Source organism: Asterias rubens, chromosome 16 (genome assembly GCF_902459465.1).
Source record: "Asterias rubens chromosome 16, eAstRub1.3, whole genome shotgun sequence".
Taxonomy (NCBI): Eukaryota; Metazoa; Echinodermata; class Asteroidea; order Forcipulatida; family Asteriidae; genus Asterias; species Asterias rubens.
In genome coordinates this window covers 7543613-7571598 of record NC_047077.1, presented here as the reverse complement: position 1 = coordinate 7571598, position 27986 = coordinate 7543613, and the positions used below count along the sequence as shown (strand labels likewise).

Here is a 27986-nt window from a genome sequence, read left to right as displayed (position 1 = left end):
ACCGCAATAATTACAGAAGTAGAATTAACCGCTATCACTACCAAGTTACCGTACAATGCACAAATGCTGTGCAATGGTTAACAACAAAGTGCAATGGTTAACAATAAAGCACGATGGTTTAGCATAAAAAAGACATTTCTTACTCAAAATATAAATTAAGTATTTACTTAAAAGTTCATTATGAATTCACCAAAAAACATATAAAACAGGGTAAAGATAACAACATGACAATAATAATAATATCAATGGTAACAATGGTACAAATGTTACAGACATGTTCAGGTTTTACAACCCGAACACACTGGTGTAACTGACTTGTGTTATTAAAAGTTATCACACAAGCGCGAGTGGAATCGGAAAAATATTGCGCTTCTGCGTCCCATAACCAACTCGGCCTTCGGCCTCGTTGGATATGTTGGATATGTTGGATATGATCAGTTCACTGGTGTAGTCATTAGTACAACATCACACACAAAAGCAGGCAAGTTTTCAGGAGTTTGGGTTATTATGGATATAATTAAATCACATAAAGATGAATAGACACTGATAGAGATTGAAGAGATGATCTCAGGATCTGAATTACTGTCTCTGACAAATTGGATTGCTCGCATTAATACTGGTTCAATACTTCCTGCCATTGTGAATGCAAAGTGTATTTGAACGTCACATGGCTGTTTTGCAGAAAGTGTTTCACAGGAGTTGAACACAGTTCAACTGTTGCGAATTATTTGTTGTGAATTTGTGAAGTCAAAATTTGTATTGCATTCCCATTCACCAATCTATAGACTGTGCCTTACATAAGAGTTTCCCGGGGGCCAGTTCCACAAAAAGAGTTTTAAAAGGTTGATCTTAACTGCCAATCAATCTTACTTGCAAGCAAAGTGTGATGCCATAGGCCTAATACATATTAATATGGTAATACTGACAACTAATCTCTAATGAATGAATCTTAGATGAAATCAAGCCCTAGATTGACTTTTCTATATTTTTCTACTCTGTTGACAATTCTTTATCCTTACCTGATGTATTACCAGGAGTAATTGCACCCACATCATTGTCATCTTCAAAGTCAATTCTAACTCCTCCTTTATCTCCAGTTGTTACACCACATCCTCCACTACGACATAAAGACACTGGTACAACGCCATAAACATACGCAAGAAGAATAGGCACTCCGATACCTGTAGGTTATATACACACATAATAGCAATAATTAGTTTCTGATTTCAATACGCTCTTGGAGTCAAGATAAGTGCTTTGCGTATACGCGCTCAGGGCTTCAGACGAGAGAACGTACATTGTAGCCTCAAGCCAAATCCAAACCTGAAGTATTTGCAAAAGGGCCTAGGACTCACAGAACCCTAACTAGATTAGTTATCACACAGGTGCGGATTAAATACAACAAATATAGCGAATTGAGAGGGCAAGGCCATTTTGGTTTTGCAAAGGGCACTTTAACTGGAAAAGCTTAAAGTCAATGCGAAACTTTTGTAGGGGCACCACGGCCAAGCCAAGGGGCAACAGAGGGCATGGTCCTGGTGGCCAGTGTGTTATTCTAGATCTGGGTTAATAGAGACACATTTCATTGAATTATTCAGAAAATCAGAGTTTTAAATATTTGAGGTACATGTAATCTGAGCAAGCATAGAGTTGTCTGGATAAAGCTCTTACCAACTGTTAATGCTGCTATTACAGGGGAGACTAGTACAGACATGGTAACACTACCAGCAATTGCCAAGTTACGATGATGTCTTGATGTTCCAGAGTACTTGCCATGAACCTAGGAAATAAACAGACAAACATTTATATTACACAGGTTCATGTACACTCTTAAACTTCATATTAAAACCTCAAGTACATTAAACTTATGAAGATACAAGAAAGGTTAGTCTTGCATTTGAGACTTCAAAAACAGAGCCTAACTGCTTTAAAAAGAATGTGTAGAAAATGCAAAGAGGAAAATGCAGTACATGACAGATTTCAACCTCCCTAATAATTAAAAACGAAAAGAAAAAAAAGGTGTGGATGACCATTTAATTTGTGTTTCTTTTGATTTTGTTTCTTCTTTTAATGAAACCCTGACTAAATAACTTAAAGACAACAAACGTCATTTTCATTCTCTTTTGAAAAAATGATATGTCTTCACCCTGAATAGACCAGACTATGCAAACCAAGGCAGTAAGCAATTGGCTAGTAACCAACCATGCTCTATCTCTCAAGGGAAATAAAGTGATTAGCATTGCAGGTGCAACCAGCATCCCTACTGCATCTTACAATAATGGACAACCCACAGGACTTCAACAACCCTCAAAAAATGACATTCCAAAAATGTTCCAAGACATAATTTGATAATTTGTTATTCGATTTGCACCAGTTTTTATAAAGAAAGACGTCATCCAACGTCAACTGCTTAATGAGGACATTCTGATGATGTACTTGGAAGGTCTTAAAATGACGTGATTGATACTCAACAACTCAAGATGTTTTTCTCCTCCTCATATTCAACTGTGTCTGAATCTAAGAAGGTTCATTCCAATTAGTAGTATACAGAAGTAATCACTCCCAGGGTGATGTTTGTGCATTTTGACTCTTACATCATTTTGACTCTTAGTCTTACATCATTTGTTGATGATTATAAATACAGGATTCACATCAAGAAGTCTGTGCATACGTAAGGCCTATTAAGGCCTACGTGCATTTGTGCCATTACAGTGTGTGTGTATTGTCAAATGTAAAGTCCCTGCAACTCAATGGTCTTATAACTTAATGGCCTTAATGAGCCTGTACCACTTTCTTAAGAAATTAGTTTGTTAACATGTAACATGGTGCATACACATACTGGTAATGGTAAAACAAGTTGTTAATTCAGGACAAAATAATTTCAACAAGTGACAAGTGTCCATTTAGGTTACAAGGGCATGAGACGTGTACCTTAATGTACACACGGTGACATTATGTACATGGTGATATAAAGTCTATGGACAAGGACATTGTACATACATTGATGACATTTTTACTAAAGACAATGTATGAACAAGCAAGACACGGGCGGATGTGGATGTATTTTTATATAGTAGGCCTATGCATAACAAAGACATGATGACATGTACATGTACATGTATATTAATGACATGAAAAAATAAGTGTTAATGTACAGCATGGAGGTAGAAATTAAGGACATGCATGGGCAAGGTGACATCCATCACTGGGCATGGTGACATCCATCACTGGGCAAGGTGACATCCATCACTGGGCAAGGTGACATCCATCACTGGGCAAGGTGACATCCATCACTGGGCAAGGTGACATCCATCACTGTACATGGTGACATCCATCACTGGGCAAGGTGACATCCATCACTGTACATGGTGACATCCATCACTGTACATGGGCAAGGTGACATCCATCACTGGGCATGGTGACATCCATCACTGGGCAAGGTGACATCCATCACTGGGCAAGGTGCGACCATCACTGGGCAAGGTGACATCCATCACTGGGCATGGTGACATCCATCACTGTACATGGTGACATCCATCACTGTACATGGGCAAGGTGACATCCATCACTGTACATGGGCAAGGTGACATCCATCACTGGGCATGGTGACATCCATCACTGGGCAAGGTGACATCCATCACTGGGCAAGGTGACATCCATCACTGGGCAAGGTGACATCCATCACTGGGCAAGGTGACATCCATCACTGGGCAAGGTGACGTCCATCACTGGGCATGGTGACATCCATCACTGGGCATGGTGACATCCATCACTGTACATGGGCAAGGTGACATCCATCACTGGGCAAGGTGACATCCATCACTGGGCAAGGTGACGTCCATCACTGGGCATGGTGACATCCATCACTGGGCATGGTGACATCCATCACTGGGCATGGGCAAGGTGACATCCATCACTGTACATGGGCAAGGTGACATCCATCACTGTACATGGGCAAGGTGACATCCATCACTGTACATGGGCAAGGTGACATCCATCACTGGGCATGGTGACATCCATCACTGTACATGGTGACATCCATCACTGTACATGGGCAAGGTGACATCCATCACTGTACATGGGCAAGGTGGCATCCATCACTGTACATGGGCATGGTGACATCCATCACTGGGCATGGGCAAGGTGACATCCATCACTGTACATGGGCAAGGTGACATCCATCACTGTACATGGGCAAGGTGACATCCATCACTGGGCATGGGCAAGGTGACATCCATCACTGTACATGGGCAAGGTGACATCAATCACTGTACATGGGCAAGGTGACATCCATCACTGTACATGGGCAAGGTGACATCCATCACTGTACATGGGCAAGGTGACATCCATCACTGTACATGGGCAAGGTGACATCCATCACTGTACATGGGCAAGGTGACATCCATCACTGGGCATGGGCAAGGTGACATCCATCACTGTACATGGGCAAGGTGACATCAATCACTGTACATGGGCAAGGTGACATCCATCACTGTACATGGGCAAGGTGACATCCATCACTGTACATGGGCAAGGTGACATCCATCACTGTACATGGGCAAGGTGACATCCATCACTGGGCATGGTGACATCCATCACTGTACATGATGCTAATGATGACAATTATCTCCATGAAAACATACAAAGAGACATGGTCCAATATTGGCTATTTGCAGTCACTAGATGACAATATTATCTCCATGAAAACATACAAAGAGACATGGTCAAATATTGGCTATTTGCAGTCACTATACATACATCATGTGTACAAACGGTTATGACGTACATTAAACAGGTTAATAATCAACAGTTATTTTCAATTACATGCTAATGATGAAGGCTTAAACTCTAATAGCAGACTACAAGTACTTGTACATGTATGTTGACATTATATTGTGAGCACTTTTTTTAATAACCCTGACCACAATGAAGTCAATATCTAGTTTACGTAATCTCAAACTGACTTATGTTGATAATATGTATGAAGGGAAGTAGTAAAAATGTTAGCTTCAGTTACATGTACTATACAATACAATACAATACATTACAATACAATACAATACAATACAATACAATACAATACAATACATTACAATCAAACTTGCAAGGGAAATTCCTTTGGCCTCATTGCTCACATGAAAACACGGTCACCTGTGTTATTACACACTCAGTTTAGTGTGTTTATTTACATGAGACATATTTGAGTGTTATCACACACTCAGTTTAGTGTGTTTATTTACATGAGACATGTTTGAGTGTTATTACACACTCAGTTTAGTGTGTTTATTTACATGAGACATGTTTGAGTACTATTACACACTCAGTTTAGTGTGTTTATTTACATGAGACATGTTTGAGTTGTTATTACACACTCAGTTTAGTGTGTTTATTTACATGAGACATGTTTGAGTGTTATTACACACTCAGTTTATAGGGCCACTGATTTTCCGCGATCGCGGAAAACGGACGGAATTCGCGGAATCCGCCCTTTGAAACGGAAAACGGGATTTCAGAAAATTTGATTTTTTTAAATTTTTTTCTTGACGCCAAAACTATTGAAATTGCATTCTTTATTAAGATTCTTTTTGTTAAACTAAAAAGGCATCAGAAATCAGACCATTAAAAAGTACGAGATCGTAATCGTGGATCATTCTGTTCTACTTCACATCATCCTCAATGTTTACACACATGATGTACACACGTTGGGCATTATTCGCGGCACATTTTAAACATTTTTTGTTCACCCAAATTGCTTTTTCTCCCTCTCTTTTACAAACAATAATACACAAACTAGCTTACCTATGATCTATAAGAACACATACAATGTTTTTTCATCTCGGAAAGGTCTAAAATAAAACCGTAAACTGTCAACATTCTGTCGCCAAAGCGAAAACAAAATGGCTGACATTTTGTTTGTGGATGGAGAATGGTCACGTCCATAGACTTGTTCCCAAGTCTTTGATCATGTTGAAACAGCGCCCTCTTGTGGATACACTCCTGTCATTAGCCTACAATGTGGCTGATGCAGAGAATCAACTGCAGTTTTAGACTTGGAATCAAGTCTATCACATCATGTGCATTGATACTGCAGTCACATGTTTTTGTTTCATCGACTTCAGTATACAAAATAATCCACAATTATAAAAAAAGTATTTTTTTGAAATTTGTCAGTTCAAATGAACATTTTACGAAGTCAACATTAACAGTGCAACTTATCTCAAATTGATTTTTATAAGTGTGTCCCTGGGTATTAAACAACCTTTTATCTAATTAAAAAAACATGAAACGGAATTTTTTGTGCCTGAAACGGAATTCATGTTTTTGCCAAACGGAATTTGCACTTTTCTGAAACGGAAAATCAGTGGCCCTAAGTTTAGTGTGTTTATTTACATGAGACATGTTTGAGTGTTATTACACACTCAGTTTAGTGTGTTTATTTACATGAGACATGTTTGAGTGTTATTACACACTCAGTTTAGTGTGTTTATTTACATGAGACATGTTTGAGTGTTATTACACACTCAGTTTAGTGTGTTTATTTACATGAGACATGTTTGAGTGTTATTACACACTCAGTTTAGTGTGTTTATTTACATGAGACATGTTTGAGTGTTATTACACACTCAGTTTAGTGTGTTTATTTACATGAGACATGTTTGAGTATTATTACACACTCAGTTTAGTGTGTTTATTTACATGAGACATGTTTGAGTTGTTATTACACACTCAGTTTAGTGTGTTTATTTACATGAGACATGTTTGAGTGTTATTACACACTCAGTTTAGTGTGTTTATTTACATGAGACATGTTTGAGTGTTATTACACACTCAGTTTAGTGTGTTTATTTACATGAGACATGTTTGAGTGTTATTACACACTCAGTTTAGTGTGTTTATTTACATGAGACATGTTTGAGTGTTATTACACACTCAGTTTAGTGTGTTTATTTACATGAGACATGTGTGAGTGTTATTACACACTCAGTTTAGTGTGTTTATTTACATGAGACATGTTTGAGTGTTATTACACACTCAGTTTAGTGTGTTTATTTACATGAGACATGTTTGAGTATTATTACACACTCAGTTTAGTGTGTTTATTTACATGAGACATGTTTGAGTTGTTATTACACACTCAGTTTAGTGTGTTTATTTACATGAGACATGTTCAAAAGAAAAGAGCAGAGCCCAATCCCAGAGCTGCTTACTGTAGTGTAATACTAATCAGATTTATTCTTACTCATCTAGCAGAACATGTGCAAAGCCTACTACATGTATTAGCAAGAAAATAAGGCTCACAGCTGGTATGTTGTCCAATGTATTGCATTGCTATACCAGTCACTTGGGTGTATTTCAGCTAGTGCACATAGAAAGAAAATCCCACAGTAAGCACAAAATCAGTGTCTTTGAGCAGCTCTATAAAATTGGCTAGATCAATAGACCTTGAGCCAAATTTTATTTTATCATGAGAGATGCATCCATGCAATTCTGGCCATTGACAGAAACCTTTTATAAAAAGTATTGCATTTGCATGCAAAATAAATAGAGGCCTACCATTACCTAACATGGACCTTTTTTTGCTAAACGTTTTCATTTAGATCAAGTTTTGATAAATTGTTGTATGTTACCCAGTACATATTGTATTTGTATTCTGTTGTGTTTTTCTCTTCTTCATTGATTTCATTTTAAGAAAGGAAAGAGAATCCCGAATGTTTGAAGTATACTTGTGAAACACTGATTCAATTAAATTTTTAAATCATTCTTAAGGCAAAGTTAATAATTTCCTGACTCATAACAAGTACACTTCCTCAATTTAGAATCATATTTCCTATAAATAGCACTAATGGATCCCCAAAATGTTTATTGACTTCAATTACTAATTTATTACAAATCCACATCAAACAGCATAATTATGATAATAGGAAGCAAGAAGACATTTAGTTTCAGATGTGGGAGAAAAACTGCAATTAGGAAAACCCACACATTCAGGTCAACAACATGCGATGTATGAGCTTTTGTCTGTAATGGGATTTGAACCAGGGTCAATCGAGGTGAAAGGCAGGGAAATGCTGAGCCAACCTGATCCCCTTGCTATGTACACATGCATAATAGACATTTAGTAAGATACACCATGGAGGAAGAAATACCTCCATGGATACACACACTAACCATAGTGCATAAAGATCAGTTCATTTCTAAACAAGCAAAGAAATCACAAACCACTTTGGGTTTTTCACTCTCTCCGCTTATCTCAGAAACTTGATGGTCAAATGGAAGAATTGACATTTAGTATTCAAATTAGACGCATCCTATTCAAAGCTCAGGCACAAAAGGCAATTGTCTCATCCCAAATTTAGCTCAACCAAAGAATCCATGTACATGTAGCTAGACTCAGTCAAAATAGAAATTTAATTTTTTACTGAAAAATAAAAAGCCTGCATCGATTCACTTGGAGAGTTCGATATGTTTGGTTAATACAGCACCGCTTGAAACCCTATACTGTATCACTATCGGATGTCTTCATACATTACATATCAAAGTAGCACACAAAGTACGCACAGGTTGTAAGCTTAAACCCTTAAGATTCAGCTAAAACAGCCAAGACAAAAACCAGAAGGAGAGAAAACAGCCAAGAAGACAAAAAACCACAAGGCATGCAAGGAGAGAAGACAGTGATATCTTGTCAGTATTTCAATTCCATCTGATCCATCATCTCACGTTACCACCAATCCTCTCTCATCTCTAGTCCACATCTTTCAAGGAAAAGCTCATGTAGATACTTGATCAATATTTGCTTAGATTTTGAATAAATAGTCTTGTCATCTGTGGTGAAGATGAGAGAGTTGATTATGTGAGACACTTTGCCTGTCCATGTGTTCCCTTGAGATGTGTGCTACTGTGTTGTTCTGTGACGTGCATTTTACTCTTCGCTTGTCCCCACCGCCGTCAAGTCTCTAGAGTATAGACAATTCCTAAAATAACCTCAAACTCCCCGGAAATGGAGTGTGGATGACAGCGATTGCGCATTTTGCATTCAATTTGTCAAATGACGTAGCTAACAAAATGGCCTGAACACAACTGAAATGGCTGCGTTATTTTAGGCATGATGCACTCATTGATGCTATGGTAGACGTCAAATACCAAGTTTCCATGGAAATACATTTTGAATTATATGTTTTGTGTATGCATTGATTTTAGAGAGTTACAGGTGTAGGAAACTTGTTTGTTTCTGAAAGCTCAGCTCTAGGGAGATGCTTTACATGTACTTGATAACCGATTGTATGACCGTACACAGGTACAGCAGGGCTTAATTCCCTACAGCTGCAGAGAATTCTGCTTATAATTTGTTTAGCATTAAAATATTAAGCCCTAAAAAACCTCAAAGCCTTGTGGTAAACTACATGTATTTAAATATAATTTTGTTTGCTAAGCGAAAATAAGCAGGAAACCAGTCGCAAATAGAACACATGGTATTTTGGCTGCTTCTGGTTGTAAGCAAAATTGTTTGGTGCTCTGCGACTTTTTTGTGTTGTATGAAATTGCGCAGCGTGACAAATTACACATTAAATTAATTGTGTTGTGTCTGTAACACACAGTACTCTAGAAGCTAAGCTTAGGTCGTTAAGACAGACAGTGTACTATGTACATCTATGTACACAGTACATGTATGTTACATCACAATAAACTACTCATTCTGCAGAGTAATCTTAATAATGTTTGTGTAACCAGAGGGCAAGGACGATGTAACCCTGTAGTGCCTAACCAGAGGGCAAGGACGATGTAACCCTGTAGTGCCATGTGTGTATCATCACAATAAACTAGTCATTCTGCAGAGTAATCTTAATAATGTTTGTGTAACCAGAGGGCAAGGACGATGTAACCCTGTAGTGCCTAACCAGAGGGCAAGGACGATGTAACCCTGTAGTGCCATGTGTGTATCATCACAATAAACTAGTCATTCTGCAGAGTAATCTTAATAATGTTTGTGTAACCAGAGGGCAAGGACGATGTAACCCTGTAGTGCCTAACCAGAGGGCAAGGACGATGTAACCCTGTAGTGCCTAACCAGAGGGCAAGGACGATGTAACCCTGTAGTGCCTAACCAGAGGGCAAGGACGATGTAACCCTGTAGTGCCTAACCAGAGGGCAAGGACGATGTAACCCTGTAGTGCCTAACCAGAGGGCAAGGACGATGTAACCCTGTAGTGCCTAACCAGAGGGCAAGGACGATGTAACCCTGTAGTGCCTCACCAGAGGGCAAGGACGATGTAACCCTGTAGTGCCATGTGTGTATCATCACAATAAACTACTCATTCTGCAGAGTAATCTTAATAATGTTTGTGTAACCAGAGGGCAAGGACGATGTAACCCTGTAGTGCCTCACCAGAGGGCAAGGACGATGTAACCCTGTAGTGCCATGTGTGTATCATCACAATAAACTACTCATTCTGCAGAGTAATCTTAATAATGTTTGTGTAACCAGAGGGCAAGGACGATGTAACCCTGTAGTGCCTAACCAGAGGGCAAGGACGATGTAACCCTGTAGTGCCTAACCAGAGGGCAAGGACGATGTAACCCTGTAGTGCCTAACCAGAGGGCAAGGACGATGTAACCCTGTAGTGCCTAACCAGAGGGCAAGGACGATGTAACCCTGTAGTGCCTCACCAGAGGGCAAGGACGATGTAACCCTGTAGTGCCTAACCAGAGGGCAAGGACGATGTAACCCTGTAGTGCCTAACCAGAGGGCAAGGACGATGTAACCCTGTAGTGCCTAACCAGAGGGCAAGGACGATGTAACCGTGTAGTGCCTAACCAGAGGGCAAGGACGATGTAACCCTGTAATGCCATATGTGTATCATCACAATAAATTACTCATTCTGCAGAGTAATCTTAATAATGTTTGTGTAACCAGAGGGCAAGGACGATGTAACCCTGTAGTGCCTAACCAGAGGGCAAGGACGATGTAACCCTGTAGTGCCTAACCAGAGGGCAAGGACGATGTAACCCTGTAGTGCCTAACCAGAGGACAAGGACGATGTAACCCTGTAGTGCCGTGTGGTATCATCCCAATGCCATGTTTGGAAGGAGATCTCTAGGTTTGTTTATCATTGACTTTTCAAGGAAATTATGCCATGGTTTATTAAACTAGCAAACAGCATCAAAGCCAAAGTTAAACAAAACATTTTTTTAACACATTTTGTCCAAACAAGTAGAATGGGTGACACTATTGACGTTCAAATGCCAGCATTTCAGAGAGATATTTGCATTTTTAAGCAAGTACTGCCTATCACTTCTGTTCCTACCAAACTAAAAAAGAACACAGGATTTATCATGCATTGATTTTTAAAAACAAACATTGATTTTTTGTTTGAATTATGAATTTCATGGGCTTATTAATTGGATTGTTGGGTTAGTGTACTAGTCTGGATCTTAAAGGCAGTGTACACTATTGGTAATTGTCAAAGACTAGCCTTCACAGTTGGTGTATCTCAACATATATGCATAAAATAACAAACCTGTGAAAATTTGAGCTCAATCAGTCATCAAACTTGCGAGATAATAATGAAAGAAAAAACACCCTGGTCACATGAAGTTGTGTGCGTTAAGATAGATGATTTCGAGACCTCAAGTTCTAAATCACAATCACAGAGAAGTCCCTATGCGCTTTGAGTTGAAAACAAAAGAGAAGTAAAAGTTAATAGAGATAGGAAGTAAATACAAAAGCAAAATTTAGTTGATACAGAAAGAAGTACTGAAGGCTATAGACTGTGCAAGTCTCGCGCAAGTCTCGCGTATATTTGAACTTCCGGGACCTTATGGAGTTTTACGTTGGGGAGATTTTGTTTCGTCCATTATTTTAGTTTAACGTGACTGATGACCATAAAAATTACATATGTTGTTGAAAATGTAATACTAATTAACAACATATAGAAAAGTACAAATGAATTCAATAAAATAACTAAGAAAAACCGATATGAAAACATGACCTTAGGTCAAATTACTTAAACAAAATTAAGAATTTTTGCCCATCTCCGATCACGAAACTTATGCAGACGCTTGTTTTTTTTTCGCGCGGGATGAACAGCCTTTTCATTGGTCATTTAAGCGTCAGCTTCCTTTTTAAACTGCGTCACGCAGTAATCTAACGCCCTCGCGAATATTGTGCGTTCGCGTAAAACCCAGCTTTCGAATATTTCACAGTCGGGCATATATTTGCAACAGGGGTTTCAAAAAATTTAAGATCAAATAAACATTTTTCTTTTGTCAGTACATAAACTATAACCGATTTATTTATAGCAGTAGCCTGTACTATTGGCATTGATCCAATATGTCCCCAGACAATCTCTACACAGTGAAACAAGAACTCATGACAAATTGAGATTAAATCCATTGATAAATAATGAAACAAAAAGTCTGATGTTACATCAATGTAAACAGAACACGATGTTTCTGGAATGATCAGTTACAATGAATACATCAATTATGGACATTGGACACTATTGGTAATTGTCAAAGACCAGTCTTCCCACTTGGTGTATCTCAACATTTGCATAAAATAACAAACCAGTGACAATTTGAGCTCAGTTGGTTGTCGAAGTTGCGAGATAATAATGAAAGAAAAACACCCTTCTTGTCACCCAAAGTTGTGTGCTTTCAGCAGCTTGATTTTGAGAACTCAAAGTTACTTCTTTCGCGAAAACTATGTTACTTCAGAAGGAGCTGTTTCTCAGAATGTGTTATACTGTCAACAGCTCCCCATTACTTGATACCAAGTAAAGTTTTATGCTAATAATTATTTTGAGTAATTGCCAATAGTGTCCACTGCCTTTAAAGGAACACATTGTCTTGGATCGGTCGAGTTGGTCTTTCAAAAGCGTTGTAACCGTTTGTTATAAAATGCATGATTAGAAAGATATTTTAAAAGTAGAATATAATGATCCACACGAGTATCACTCGAATTTGCGTGGTTTTCCTTTAACCTTGTCGACAAACACAGTCGGCCATTTATGGGAGTCAAATTTTTTACTCCCATAAATGGCCGACCGTGTTAGTTCGCAAAGTAAAAGGAAAACCACGCAATTTCGAGGCAAATGTGTGTGGATCATTGTATTCTACTTTTAAAACATCTTTCTAACCATATGCATTTTATAACATATGGTTTCAAACGCTTTTCGAAGACTAACTCGACCGATCCAAGGCAACGTGTTCCTCTAAGTGGAGAAGTCATCAAATAAACAAAGAAAATCAGACCATAGAGTAGATGAAGGAAAACTCCATGCTCAGACCCATATTAAACACAGAAGTGAGGACTACAGTGTAGCAACAAGTAAATACTGCACAGAATTCAACTGTGACAATCATACAAGAGATCAAACACAGAAGTTAAAGTTGCAGACAGTAAGGAAATAATACTTTGAAATCAGCCATTATCAAAAGAAATCAAACAGTAATGTCAATGACGTTAGACACATCCAATAAATAAGTTGTTGAAATCAAGTGTTATAATCACAGATCAAACACAGTAGTGGAGACTTAACAGCAATGCAGAGTTTGATTAGGTACTATGTATAAAGCTATCACTAACTCTAACCTTTGATCATAATTATTGCCCTTAACGACGGTTCATGCACATTAGTTAATGATCTGTTAGTTTTAAAATTGTATGAACCCAGAAAATAAGAAATAAATTCATTTTGAATATCAATCATTGATAACCTTTTTGTCACTAAAATGGGACCACCTAATTTTACAATCATCATGGAGTTGGAGAAAAGATCCCAAGATGCATTTACACAAATGTATTCAACTCATTGAATCCTTAAAACCTACAGGACATTACAGCATGCATGTATCTAGGTATAGTATAGAGTAGGCACCATCACATTGACATCAGGATGCAGTTATGTATTCCACCTATCACATAAATAGCCTTGAATGTGGTACGACTTTGTTTATTTGTTTTGTCAATCAGTGAAGCTTTTCTGTTGTTATAATTCTGTATGTCCAACCCAAAGTTTGCTATCAATGTTACAGACAATGCATGAGAATTGTGTTAATCGAGTGTCTACATTTAAGTGTGTGGGTTGCTCTATACCCATGTTTGATTGGGAGTCATTTCAGCCAAGAAATCAATCTTAAAATGCTAAGAAGAAAGCAAAAAAGGAACAGAATAACCTTCAACCCCACCTAACCCCAAAACCATAAATCACAACTGCAATCAGATACAAGAGTGGTGCAAAATTTTACATGTTCAATATTGTAGAGATACTCATTTAGAGATCATCATTACATGGTGTTACCGCAAACCTTTTCATATCGTATTTCCACCATGCAAAGTTTCAAATCCTACTTGTGTTCTACATCTGCACTAAGTTTCCAATCATACAATAATAAATGCTTTCTTATGTAGCACTTTATCACACTCTATGGACATGTGTTAAAGGGCTCATGTAATTTGTGTTTTAACAATAACAGGATAGTCAGAGCTGTGTTGTTAATTATGAGACCCGTTGTAGCACCTTCTAATGGTACATGTCCATGTATTAGACTGGGTACAAATTGTGAAAATGTGCATATTTAAAGTGCTGAAGGCAAATTGTGTTAATTTATGGCATACACATTTTTTAGGGGTATTGAGGGGTGCTGAGCTCGAATTTGCTGTATGCCAAGCTAAAAAATGTCCCATAATGCCTCAAAATCCCAAAATCCAAGATGGCCGCCACTGACACGTTAAAATACATTAATATGCATATCTTTTTTACTAAACAAGGTAGAAACTTAAATAAAATGTCCTTCTGTAGGTTATCATGTATGGGGAATCCAATGAAATCAACAATTTTACAATAAAATATGAAGAAATTGATTAAAACTCATATTTAATGCCAAAAAATGTGTTTTTTTGTTAAACATTTACATAAAATAAAAATAAAATAAAAAAACTCCAGTACGTTATAATCCTAAGAATCCTAAACAAGGTAGAAAATTAAATTGAATTTCCTTTTTACGGTTATCATGTATGGGGAATCCAATGCCACAAGCAGTTTTGAGATAACATTGTGAGAAACTGGTTTAAAGTTGTATTTAATGCAAAAAGTTCTCTAAAGATTGTTAATTTTCCGACCAAAGATCCGAAGGCTCATCGTTCTCCTTCCTCACCAGGAACATAGACGGCTTGACAGGAAGCACATCTGAACAGCAAAAACAAATAAAAAGACAGTCCATTTGGTTAAAAGGGCATATATTTGGCTTAAGTGGAAAACCTCCAAGTAACACTGACACACACTTTATACCAAAACCAAAATTTGACATGCAAATTTTGTTGTAAAATGACAGCAATGGCAAAACTTTAATTGTGAGTAATTTACATGAGCTTACCATATCTGCGGTAGATGTAGATGTGCACATGTGAACTCATTCCTGGTCGTCATGGGTGTTCCGGCAGTTGTCATCAAGTTTCCTGCAGTTGCACGCCTCGATGCATTTCATGCGAGCTTTCCTGCAGCTGCAGCGCAGGCTAAGGCACCCCTTTGTACAACCACATGAGGTGATCTCCCTGCAAGCTTTAGGGATAGGTGGCAGAGAGAGTAGCCATGGCACTAACTGACCGTCCAGGTGCATCCATCCCATTTCGGTCACTGGAGGAAGATCAGGATGCGGCAAGTGTGCTTGATTCCAGACACTTGCTTGATAGTGTGAACGCATGATGTGAAACTTTGCTGCATCTGAGGTTGGTGGCAGAGTCTCTTGTGCATGACCAATACAAAACAACTTGACTCGTGCTTTGTTGCATGTATCTACTTTAGGGACGCCATATATTTTACAGATGAATTTTTCGGTTGATATAGCGATTTCTTTTGTGAGAGGGCCTCTGCCAAGGCCAACCAGATCAGTGTGATGCTGCTCGAACACTTTCCAGGCTGTTTTCTTCCCGTGGCAACTAAACTGAGAAACACTATCACAGCCGGTTACAGCATGGAATGCAAGTAGTGTGTCCACTAGATCTGGAGATAACAGATTTCGAATTTCATGAACTGGGAAATACTTTGGAGCCTTCGATGTCCCGGCTTTCATGTAGAGAGATGTACATCCCATTCTGTCATAATGTGCTAGAAGTAAAAGAAGCACATCTGTATCACGTACTGACACAACTATCGTTTTCATATTAGCATGGATGCAATGCAAAATCAGCCGGGTATCAGCTTCTTCGTGGTCAGCTCTCAGAGAGGAAACTTCAAGATCTGGATCAGATGACTTGACAGTGGTCGCTTCGGCGAACCCCCCAGCTACTACAACCACTGGTTTATCTGTCGGGTTGTATTCAATCAGGTGGTTTGAAAGTAGTTGTGCGAGGTCTGCTTTATTTTCCTCGAGAGCCATGAAGCTGGACCAGTCTGACGGGAGAGGAACTGAAGATTCATTTTCTATTACACGGCGTACTGGTCGGTGGCGCTGCTTCCGTTTGGTCCTTGTACCTGCTTTGATTGACTCTCCTTGGTACCTGTCGAAGACTACGTCGATCCTCTGGTATTCTGCTCCCATCTTAAACACAGTGTTAGCAAATGTGTTGGCATAGTCTCCAAACGTTCTAATGTCAGGGGGCTTTCCAACTGCCATTACCAGTGCTTGGCCATCAATAAGCAGGCAGCTGGGCTGATTGAGTGTAACATTTGCTGGAGTTTGGACTTGTTGTGTCAGAATGTTTGCTAACACAGACTTGTTGGTAGAATGTAGACTACCACTAGTTGTGGCCAAAGATAGTGGGATGGTCATAAGTTCATGCTGGAGGATGTTTTCTAGGTTAACCTCACGCCCCGCTTTATAAGCTGTTAAAAGCCTTTGCAGAATGTTCCTGTCCACTTTGATAGTGTTTTGCTTGCTTTTGGAAGGTTTCACAACTTCGTACAACGAGGCAAATATCTTGGCATTATTTTTTTGAATGGGTGATTTTAGATCCAGGTGCTGGTTACTTTCTGGAGGCTCACACAGACGTTTGTTTACAAAGACTGTCATTTGCGCCTGTCCGAGTTTTTCCGCACTAAGCAGAGATTCTTGAATCACAGGCGTGACCACATCCTTGGTGATTATGTTCTGCAATGTGCCACCGCCATCTTGAAACACGCCATGCTGTTTCATTGATACAACAAGTCTGCCTTCATCAGAGTCATCTTTCTCCATCCTGCATTTGGTGCACTCATTATGTGTGTACTCATCGTCTTCATCGTCCATTGTCAGGCTCAGCAATGTTTTTGTCTGAGAAGCTATGACTGTTCTCAGATTGTATGACAATGTCCATCTACTGAGTGCGGATGCTATTCTCGTGATACCTACTAGGCCTCCACTCTTTTTTCCTGTAGCGTTTAGCCATTCCGTACTTTGGTCGGCTGAAACCTGATTGAAGCGTCGATTGGCCCGTTTTACTACAAAGTTGCCTTCTTGGAACTCATGGAGGACTTCTGGTGGGAGAACCGACATCTCAGCCAAGTATACAGTACCCCACCTGGCGTAGTTAACGTGATCGTACCTGAAGAGGAATGGCAGCATACGCTTGAAGGCGTATAGGTGGAGATCCCAAGATCCATCACGTTGCGCTCTTGTGAAGCAGAGTAGGATGCTGACCATGGTCATATAGTTCCACCAGAATTCAGCATTCGGGTCATCAACTGCAAGAGCTGCCGGGAACTCTTTCATGGGCTGCTGAAATCTGTCGGTTGTCAGTTTGTTTACTATCTGTGCAATGTGGTCAGTGTCTATGGTTGTGCAGACATTTGAGAGTTCGTCTCTCAGGGTAACATCAACTCCATCTAGGTACGTATAAAGCCGTGGGAGGAGTAGTTGCCAAAGTGCCTGAAGGGTAAGTTTATGTGTCCTGATGGCACGTGCGTACCCCTTTCCTTTCATGACATTCTGCGCAGCATTGGCTCCCAAAAGATCACACCCTACCCACAGCTCACTCAGGCCAGACTCACTCATGTGTCGCCCTATTACACCAAGAAAGTTCATGGCAATGTGAAGTCCTCCCAGGCAAGGTATAAGCACATCCTTGTACTCTTCTACTGACCATTTCAATTCAAGCAGCTTTGGGTAGAGTGCCTCGTCCACTGTCAGTACAACATGCTTTTGTTCCATCGATTTGGCCACATGAAGCACTCGCTTGACAACTGTGTTCAATGTTTCGAGTTCAGATGCAGGATTCTGTATGATAGGTAGGTACCCAACTGTAGTTTTCTCAGGGTTAACAGTGCTTGCCTTTTGATTGTACAATGTCCAGGAAGGCATTGGTTTGTGAGATGACCGGGATAAGATGAACGCCATGTCAGTTGCGTGCGCATTCTGTGCTGAAAGACAATCCTCAGATGACTGTGTGAAACAATCGGCTGCAATCAAACCGCTGAATTGACGCTCCGTAATTCCTCTGTTTGATGCAGGTATGAGGTCAGTCATTGCCTCAGGGATTTGGATTGCTCCTGTCTTAGAAATATCTATTCCATTGAGGATATCATCTTCAGGTGGACCACGTTGCCAGGCGGCCACTTGAGTGGCATGGAAGGTTCCTTTTCCATCCAGAGTGTATTCATTAATGTCCACGTTGTCTGTCGAGAAATGGACGTAGCGTCCCTTTACCAGATTTTGGGGAACAACGGAACCATCGTCATCTATGGTTTCTAATGTCTTCTTTGCCAGGGCAGTGTCAAGTTTGATTACGTCTCGATAACTCATGACATGACCTGCGTTGTGAAACATGTTCACCAGCTCTTTCGAACGTGTAGCTTGATGAAGGGTACTGGCCAACCCTATATGCTTCGGAGTGAGGAACTTGTCTCCATTGGCTGTGTACATAAGATCCTGAGCAATGCTGATGATTCTAAGCCGCCGTCTGGCTTCATTCTTATCATCGTCCAGTTCATCCTCCTCCAGTAGACGCTGACCACCTAGTAACAAGTTCAGAAACATATACAGGCTATCGGGTATGCTGTTTATTGCCCTGTCTTCGCTGATGTCTATCCCTTCTGGCTTGGGATGTGACAACATGTCACCACGGATTTGCAATGCCACGTGAACCATGGTCAAGAATGTATCAGTATCTTCTTGTTCTAATGACGGGATGAGTTTATCGGTGATGCTGTCTTTTACCATCGCTGATACTGGAATATGCCGAAATTTTGTCGGAACCAATACAGTACGAGGCTCATTTCTAGGCTGATCATGCAGTACAACAACTTCAAATAAGCCCTCAAGACGGTCGGCTATTTTGTCCTTGAATGTGTTCCTTCGACTGAGAAATGAAGGTGGTATATCTATCTGAGCATTACTAGCTATTGTGCAGTATCTTTCCCACACATTTACGAGATCCAGTATATCACCTTGCTCTGCTGATTGTTCAAGTTCTTGGCAAAGCCACGCTAGCGTAATATCTGAGCTCTGGGGTGATATATTTGCTATGCGCTTGGTCCTACGTTCGAACTGGACAATGCAACTTCTGTGATATGTTCCATCTGCAGCAGTAAGATCATTCACACAAGCTAGTTGAACTCTTAAGATTTGGTCATACTTTGCTGCTTCCAATATTCTTCTGCTGACTTTCATTTCTTGTATGAGATGAAGCGTTTCACTTTGAGCCTTTTGACAAAAAATACACTGCCTCCAATCTATCTGAGGCGTTTTGCTCCGTAAGCTAACATTTTGCTGATGAGTTGATGTGGAAGCAGACGAACATTGGTTGTTAATTTCCTTCAAAGCAGCATTCCTTAACCTTTCAACTTTACATTTACTCATGTAACTAGACCGGCAGTCCTTATGCCACAAGAATGGTGGAGGTGAGTCTGTACGGAAAATTCCAGTAAGACGATCAGTTGCTTCACGGAAATTGTCATTGCTTAATTTTGACCGGAGTTGCCTTATAGTATTGACTGAAGGAAGACCATCACTGCTTACAGTCATTAGCTTTTGCTTACTAGCTTGCTGGCATATCATGCATAATTTGGGATCCAGTAACACTGGTCTTTTTCGAGGGCGTTCTGTGCTTTCAGCCATTTTTACTGATGATTTTTACTGTCAGTTACTGATGATAGATTAATTCAGACACTCTGCAACAACAAGAGTTGGCAATACAACATGTAGTAATACAATGTAATACTAAGTATTACAGAGTAAACTAATATTACAAAGTAATACAAATCAATCTAAACCAGGCCAACAAAAGAAAGAAAGGAAGTCAGCCGATGGAAGTGTGGCCTGGAATAATAATGTACAACAACTAATGGTGTTTTCTGATCCATTACATGTACATCACTTATTTTATTTTATTTTATTACGGCGTATTTGATAATACAATAATATCTTGCAATTCAAATTGCAAAGTTGGTAAGTCAATTATTCCACAACATAATTGTTTGCCAAAAAGACACCTGAAAGGTAGGTAAATTATCCCTGGATACTTAGGATTTACATACTGGAGTTTTTTATTTTATTTTTATTTTATTTAAATTTTTAACAAAAAAACACATTGTTTTGCATTAAATATGAGTTTTAATCAATTTCTTTATATTTTATTGTAAAATTGTTGATTGCATTGGATTCCCCATACATGATAACCTACAGAAGGACATTTAATTTAAGTTTCTACCTTGTTTAGTAAAAAAGATGTGCACATAAATGTATTTTAACACGTCAGTGGCGGCCATCTTGGATTTTGGGATTTTGAGGCATTATGGGACATTTTTGAGCTTGGCATACAAGAAATTCGAGCTCAGCACCCCTCAATACCCCTAAAAAACTTGTATGCCATAAATTAACACAATTTGCCTTCAGGGTTGATTTTTTTTGAAAATTTACCCAGTCTATATTACATGTAGGTGCTGTGGCGCATTCAACCTGACAGAAAAACAGTGGCATAGAACCCAATTACACAATTTGTGTAACTTATCAACTCCTCCCCACAAACGATGGTACAGGCTACAAAGACTGATTTTATGGTTGTGTTGTACTTTCACTTCTCTCTTTATAGTTTGACAGACTGAATCCAAGTCTACACATTGTGTACAATGTTTGAATACATTATACTTCCAAGTTTACAGGCGATGCTACAGGCTACACAGACTGGTTTTATGGTTGGGTTGTACTTTCACTTCTCTCTTTATAGTTTGACAGACTGAATCCGAGTCTACACATTGTGTAGTGTTTGAATATATTATACTTCTAAGTTTACAGTGTATGACTCTTCATTCCCGATCGCTGAGTGTTATTTAATCCTTTCACCAAACCCATGTTTTCAATTTGGTAAATTTCACCAAATGTCACAATAACTACAGGGGGTAACAACAGCTTTCAAACCAATGAATATAATTGCTGCTCTGTCGACTGTTGCCAGCCAGAGTAAGTTTATCCATGAGTAAAGGCAACATGCTGTGTAACTTCAAACACTGATCATTGCACACATGTGAACATGGACTCCGATGTCAAGTCCTTGATAATGTAGACAATACAAACATTAAGAGAAATAAATGATAACTTGGGATAATAAGAATGTTTTTTTTTTCATGGATAACAGATTACTTACATCCCAAACTCCTGGTATAAATCTCCTTTTTACAAGCTACAGGTACTACCTTCACCTAAAAGTATGTACATTATAGTGGGTCTTCATTTATTAATTCTGGTCATGAAGCCAAGGACTCTCACAAAAATGAATATACTAGCCAAGAACATCATCGGAAAGAAGACAGAGAAGGAAGTTTCAGTTTAGATATGGGAGGGAAACCCAAGAGAAATATTCTGACATAATAATAATATCAAAGTCTTATATAGCGCACGTATCTACCAAACAAGGTACTCAAGGCGCTGAGTATATACAAACTTTCAGAAAGATAGGTTATTGCAGTGATGAATTTTGAGACCCAATTAGTTAGCACCTTATAAGGGTTTACAAGGTGCTACGGCGCATTAAGCAGCCACAGCCAGGAACACCGGGGCAAACCCCTTCTCTTTTCGATAAGTGCACTTGGTTATTTTACATGCGAATTCCCTCACAGTCAGGTAGGGACTGAAAACACAATCCGTGTGGTGCCCCCGGTGGGATTTGAACTGGGGTCCTAAAGATGGAAGGCGAGTGGTGCCCCCGGTGGGATTTGAACCGGGGTCCTAAAGATGGAAGGCGAGTGGTGCCGCCGGTGGGATTTGAACCGGGGTCCTAAAGATGGAAGGCGAGTGGTGCCCCCGGTGGGATTTGAACTGGGGTCCTAAAGATGGAAGGCGAGTGGTGCCCCCGGTGGGATTTGAACCGGGGTCCTAAAGATGGAAGGCGAGTGGTTCCCCCGGTGGGATTTGAACTGGGGTCCTAAAGATGGAAGGCGAGTGGTGCCCCCGGTGGGATTTGAACTGGGGTCCTAAAGATGGAAGGCGAGTGGTGCCCCCGGTGGGATTTGAACTGGGGTCCTAAAGATGGAAGGCGAGTGGTGCCCCCGGTGGGATTTGAACCGGGGTCCTAAAGATGGAAGGCGAGTGGTTCCCCCGGTGGGATTTGAACTGGGGTCCTAAAGATGGAAGGCGAGTGGTGCCCCCGGTGGGATTTGAACTGGGGTCCTAAAGATGGAAGGCGAGTGGTGCCCCCGGTGGGCTTTGAACTGGGGTCCTAAAGATGGAAGGCGAGTGGTGCCCCCGGTGGGATTTGAACTGGGGTCCTAAAGATGGAAGGCGAGTGGTGCCCCCGGTGGGATTTGAACTGGGGTCCTAAAGATGGAAGGCGAGTGGTGCCCCCGGTGGGATTTGAACTGGGGTCCTAAAGATGGAAGGCGAGTGGTGCCCCCGGTGGGATTTGAACTGGGGTCCTAAAGATGGAAGGCGAGTGGTGCCCCCGTGGGATTTGAACTGGGGTCCTAAAGATGGAAGGCGAGTGGTGCCCCCCGTGGGATTTGAACTGGGGTCCTAAAGATGGAAGGCGAGTGGTGCCCCCGGTGGGATTTGAACTGGGGTCCTAAAGATGGAAGGCGAGTGGTGCCCCCGGTGGGATTTGAACCGGGGTCCTAAAGATGGAAGGCGAGTGGTTCCCCCGGTGGGATTTGAACTGGGGTCCTAAAGATGGAAGGCGAGTGGTGCCCCCGGTGGGATTTTAACTTGGGTCCTAAAGATGGAAGGCGAGTGGTGCCCCCGGTGGGATTTGAACTGGGGTCCTAAAGATGGAAGGCGAGTGGTGCCCCCGGTGGGATTTGAACTGGGGTCCTAAAGATGGAAGGCGAGTGGTGCCCCCGGTGGGATTTGAACTGGGGTCCTAAAGATGGAAGGCGAGTGGTGCCCCCCGTGGGATTTGAACTGGGGTCCTAAAGATGGAAGGCGAGTGGTGCCCCCGGTGGGACTTGAACTGGGGTCCTAAAGATGGAAGGCGAGTGGTGCCCCCGGTGGGATTTGAACTGGGGTCCTAAAGATGGAAGGCGAGTGGTGCCCCCGGTGGGATTTGAACTGGGGTCCTAAAGATGGAAGGCGAGGAAAGATACCACTCTGCCAACCTGACAGTCCTAATGATGGAACCTCAACCATGAGGAACTCTCTGCAAAAAACAGGAACATCCAAAACGATCAATAAGTAATTAAAACTGGTACAAACCTTTCTTCCTACGTAGACTGGTATTCCAATGATGATAGCAGGTATGGCTATTCCAGCAATGAGTGCTATACCCACTGGAGCACCAACTAATGTACCTAACTGCCAAAGGATCTTCTTCTTGCGACTCCATGGCTTCTTACCCCAGAAAGTACATCCAGAGGGACTAAGGGCAAAAACAAGAACAGCTAGATGAAAACTGGCACTGTGAACATGAGATTCAACAGGTCTACATGTACATGTGTTATTCTTCACAATGTTGTATTATCAAAGGTCACAATTAAGAAAGCCTTGATTAGGCCAGGGTGACTAGAAAATTACACAACAATGAAATGATCATTTCAAGTAATAAACCAAAATGTAAACTGACTGGGTAAATTTTGTAAGGTTCAAGTCTCGCTCTAGTCAATTTTTCTTTGTCCAAACTAAAATTCTTTGAAATACAAATTTAAATGCCTAAATGACACTCCTGTAAATGTTCTTTAAAAATTAAGAGCTTTTGTCCCAATAATTTGAAAATACATTGTAGGCAACTCCAATGCAAAGGTAAATCTAATTTTGAAGAAAACAGGAAAAAAACGTAATTTCAAATTTGCGAAACTAAAATTATGTAGATTTAATATTGAAACTTGCTGTATGCCTCAATGAACATTGGGTATGCATTACATTCATCATATTGACTGATATGTATTCATCATAGACATAGAGTGAATGATATTCAATTTCATTATTCAGCTGAATTTGTTGCATGCTTGGCTGATTATGGCATTAATCTCTTTTATCGTTTTAACCTTGTTACTTAGTAACACCGAGTCATAAACAGTATAAAGCCATACTACCAATTTAATTCAATCAAGGTTGCATAGAATATATTACATTCAACAATGTGTTTAATTTCAATACATGGTGATCACTGTAGGTTTGACATACATGTATGGAATGATGGCTGCTTTTCTGTACACATTAAAGGTAAATTGTAGGGTTATACTTATGCTCCAAATGTTGTCTCATTGCGTGACTTACAACAGTCAGTGTGTGTAGAGACCTTGAATCAAGATTACTTACTTGAGGTTACGTAGTCTTACATCGGACTACAGTCACTGCATGGCTTACAGAGTTTGTTCATATTATGGCTTAAGTACAAGTAGAACATTCAGTGACCAGTCTGTAATAATAGCTTGAATCAAGGCTACTCACTAGACAATAATGAAGTCTAACATCAAGGCATCAGACTACAATTTGGCCTCATTGTGTTGCTTAAAAGTAGAACATTCAGTGACCAGTCTGTAATAATAGCTTGAATGAAGGCTACTCACTAAACACGACCATAATGAAGTCTAACATCAAGGCATCAGACTACAATTTGTCCTCATTGTGTTGCTTAAAAGTAGAACATTCAGTGACCAGTCTGTAATAATAGCTTGAATCAAGGCTACTCACCTGAGGTAATGTAGATCAGATATCTCTTTCATGCAGAGCCAGCAGAACTCTGCACCACATACTGCACATGACATATGATTACATGATCCATCATCCATCTTGATTATTAGAGCAGTACATCGTGGACATGGCTTGATCTGATCAGCTGTATGGATTATCAATAATAAAGCATATTATATTATGGATTTGAAGTTGAACAAAGACAAATCTACTAAAGAGCAGGATTTGAACCAACGACCTTTGGATTCAACATGCAGGTGCTCTACCAACTGAGCTATCTAGCGCCATGTTGGCAGTCTCCCTATATGTAGTGTACATGTAGTGTACTGTACATGTATGTACACTTTCTGGCTAATAAACAAAACCATTGCATGAAATGTATAAATAACTTGGGGTTAAACAAAGACAAATTGACCAGAGTGGACTTGAACCTGTGACAGCCCTGATACTTCACGACGGCAACGACGGCAATTGCCGTCGTTGCCCCTACTGATTGCCGCAATGCCCTTCAAAAACCCAATTTTTCACGGCAATGATTGTCGTGCCCTTTTCTCAGCATTGCCGCCATGCCCTTCCTCCCGAAAACAAATTATATTCAACGTTGTCAAAGTTCGAAAAATAAGCCAAAAAGTCCCGATGTCTGTGTAAATTTCATGCAATGAAATAGACCCCAATTTCACGCACGTAAGGCACAACAGCAGATTTCAGGCCCGTTAGTAGTTGTTCTTTGCGTGCGACAAAAAAATACTCGAAACATCGAACACTAGAGGGCGTTTCGGAACAAAGCGATAGCGTGAGATTAAATGCCCTCTAGTGGTAAAATTACGCGAACCAACGCTAAACGCTATGAGACAAAGACTCGACGTGTCTGTGCATGCTGGGATAGTGGTTTTCCCCATGCTTGGTACATGTGATGTACCATCATGTACAGCATAGTCGTCGTGCACCGCATGCATTTATTCTGTCAACATCGTGTCAAAATGGAGCAGTTACGTGGGAATTTTAGCGTCTCTACGAAAAACTACACAACGTGCATGACCAATAGTAGGATTATGTGTGAACAAAAATTATTTATTGTGTATTGTAAGTAGTTGTTCTTTATTTTGTTGAATTAGATGAATGCTTTCTTTTTTCATTGGGTAACAGATAGAAAATGGAAAAATTGGAAGAACTATTTTTTACAGGCAACTCTGAGGTTTTTTTTCAAACTGCCGTTGTGCCCTTCGCAACTTTTTATGATTGCTGTGATGCCCTTCCAAATTTTTGAAAATTGCCTTAGTGCCCTAAATTTTTACAAAAAGTCAAGGCAAAACTGCCGTGCCCCTTAAAAGCTGAAGTATCAGGGCTGCTGTGACCTCTGGATTGAACTCTACCAAAGTGAACTACATTATCTCCAATATAATGTGTCTGAACTCTACCAAAGTGAACTACATTACATGTTTCTCCATCTTTGTTTGAGGGTGACAGTGAGGAGTTCAAGTTACAACTGTATACTACGACCAATATGTTAACAAAATTTCCTTTCCGTTTTGGGGAGTCAAACTACTACTTACATGATGCAGAACCCTGGCTGTAAGAGCGTGATGATTTCCTTGCGAGTCCCTGTCGTTGTTGTCTTGCAGCATCACATGTTTGATCAGGATGCCACATCTGCTTACAATGGTAACAGAAGAATGTACTGCAGCCTGGTCTCTGACACGCTAACTGTGGACAGTTGGCACAACCAGCAGCAATCACCGCAAACCTAGAAATGATTCAAGTTAACAATTTAGAACGTGCCAAGTTTCATAAAGCTTCTTACAAACACAAACAAAAGCTTACATGTAGCACAACATAATTATGCTAAACCAGAATAAGGTTACCAGCCTGATATTATGTCCTAAATGCACAATATGTAACTAGCCTCCTGCTCATTTCTGCTTAGCAGAGAATTGTTTTAAGCAAGATTTTCCGCTTACATGTAAGTGACTACATGTATATGAAATTTGGGCATAGTGTGTAACAATGGAGGCCATTGCCCTAATTGCTTTTTACCAATGAAAAAAAGCCTAGCCCCTAACAAAAATGAAATATTCAGGGTGATGTTCCCAGACATTACACAGCGTAGAGGCTAATGTCCTCTGTTGTACTCTACTTGGCCTTGGGGCCCCTTCAAAAGTTCCCCATAGATTTTCCAATAGAAGTGCCCTTTGCAAATAGAGAATGGCCTTGCCCTCTTAAAGATGAACATCTAGGCCTACATTCTGTTGCAATCTACTGGGACTTTTCATACCAGTCATGCCATTGCATGCTGGTACTCCTTTTTAAAGCATTCAATTCTATCCTTACGACACATAACCTGTGTGTCATTCCTTGTTATGGGATTTTATTATGCAGACTGCTATAAGATGAGTACTGTGTCAATAGGGAAATCATCACGTGTGTACAGGTGATGTACTGTACAATACACACTGACACACGTATGAGTAATTAGCCAAAGTGAATGACTTTAATTTTTGTTCAACATCTCTAATTACATAATTATACACTAATGACGGTGATTATCTCTGTACACGTATAGCTTCCTGTACGTACATTGTTGTAAAATACATTTATTTTAAGCATTTAAGCTTCTCATTTAATAGATCAGGAGTTCACATAGTGTATGAATTGTAGGGCCACTGATTTTCCGCGATCGCGGAAAACGGACGGAAATCGCGGAATCAGCCTTTTGAAACGGAAAACGGAGTTTTCAGTTTTTTTCAGGCCAAACCTATTGAAATTGCATTCTTTATTAATCTTCTTTTTGTTAAAACAAAAAAGCATCAAAAATCAGGTTGTTTTACGGCACGTTTTTTACATTTTTTTCCCACCCAAATCACATTTTTTGCCTACCCCTTATCAACAATATACACAAACCAGCTTACCTATGCTCTATATGAACACACACAATGATTTTTCGTTTCGGAAAGGTC

The 27986-nt window shown here is 40.1% G+C and overlaps 1 protein-coding gene across 1 annotated transcript in view; it reads right to left on the bottom strand.

The window, feature by feature from the left end:
• The window catches only part of LOC117300672 (E3 ubiquitin-protein ligase RNF19A-like), a 42808-nt gene that overhangs the window by 6584 nt on the left and 8238 nt on the right, over positions 1-27986 (bottom strand). The window contains exons 3-7 of the mRNA XM_033784382.1: positions 26586-26776; positions 25033-25177; positions 23596-23758; positions 1672-1780; positions 1020-1181 (exon numbers count right to left, since the gene is read on the bottom strand). Coding sequence (XP_033640273.1) covers positions 1020-1181; positions 1672-1780; positions 23596-23758; positions 25033-25177; positions 26586-26776 — 770 coding nt within the window. The remainder of the gene's footprint in view (positions 1-1019; positions 1182-1671; positions 1781-23595; positions 23759-25032; positions 25178-26585; positions 26777-27986) is intronic.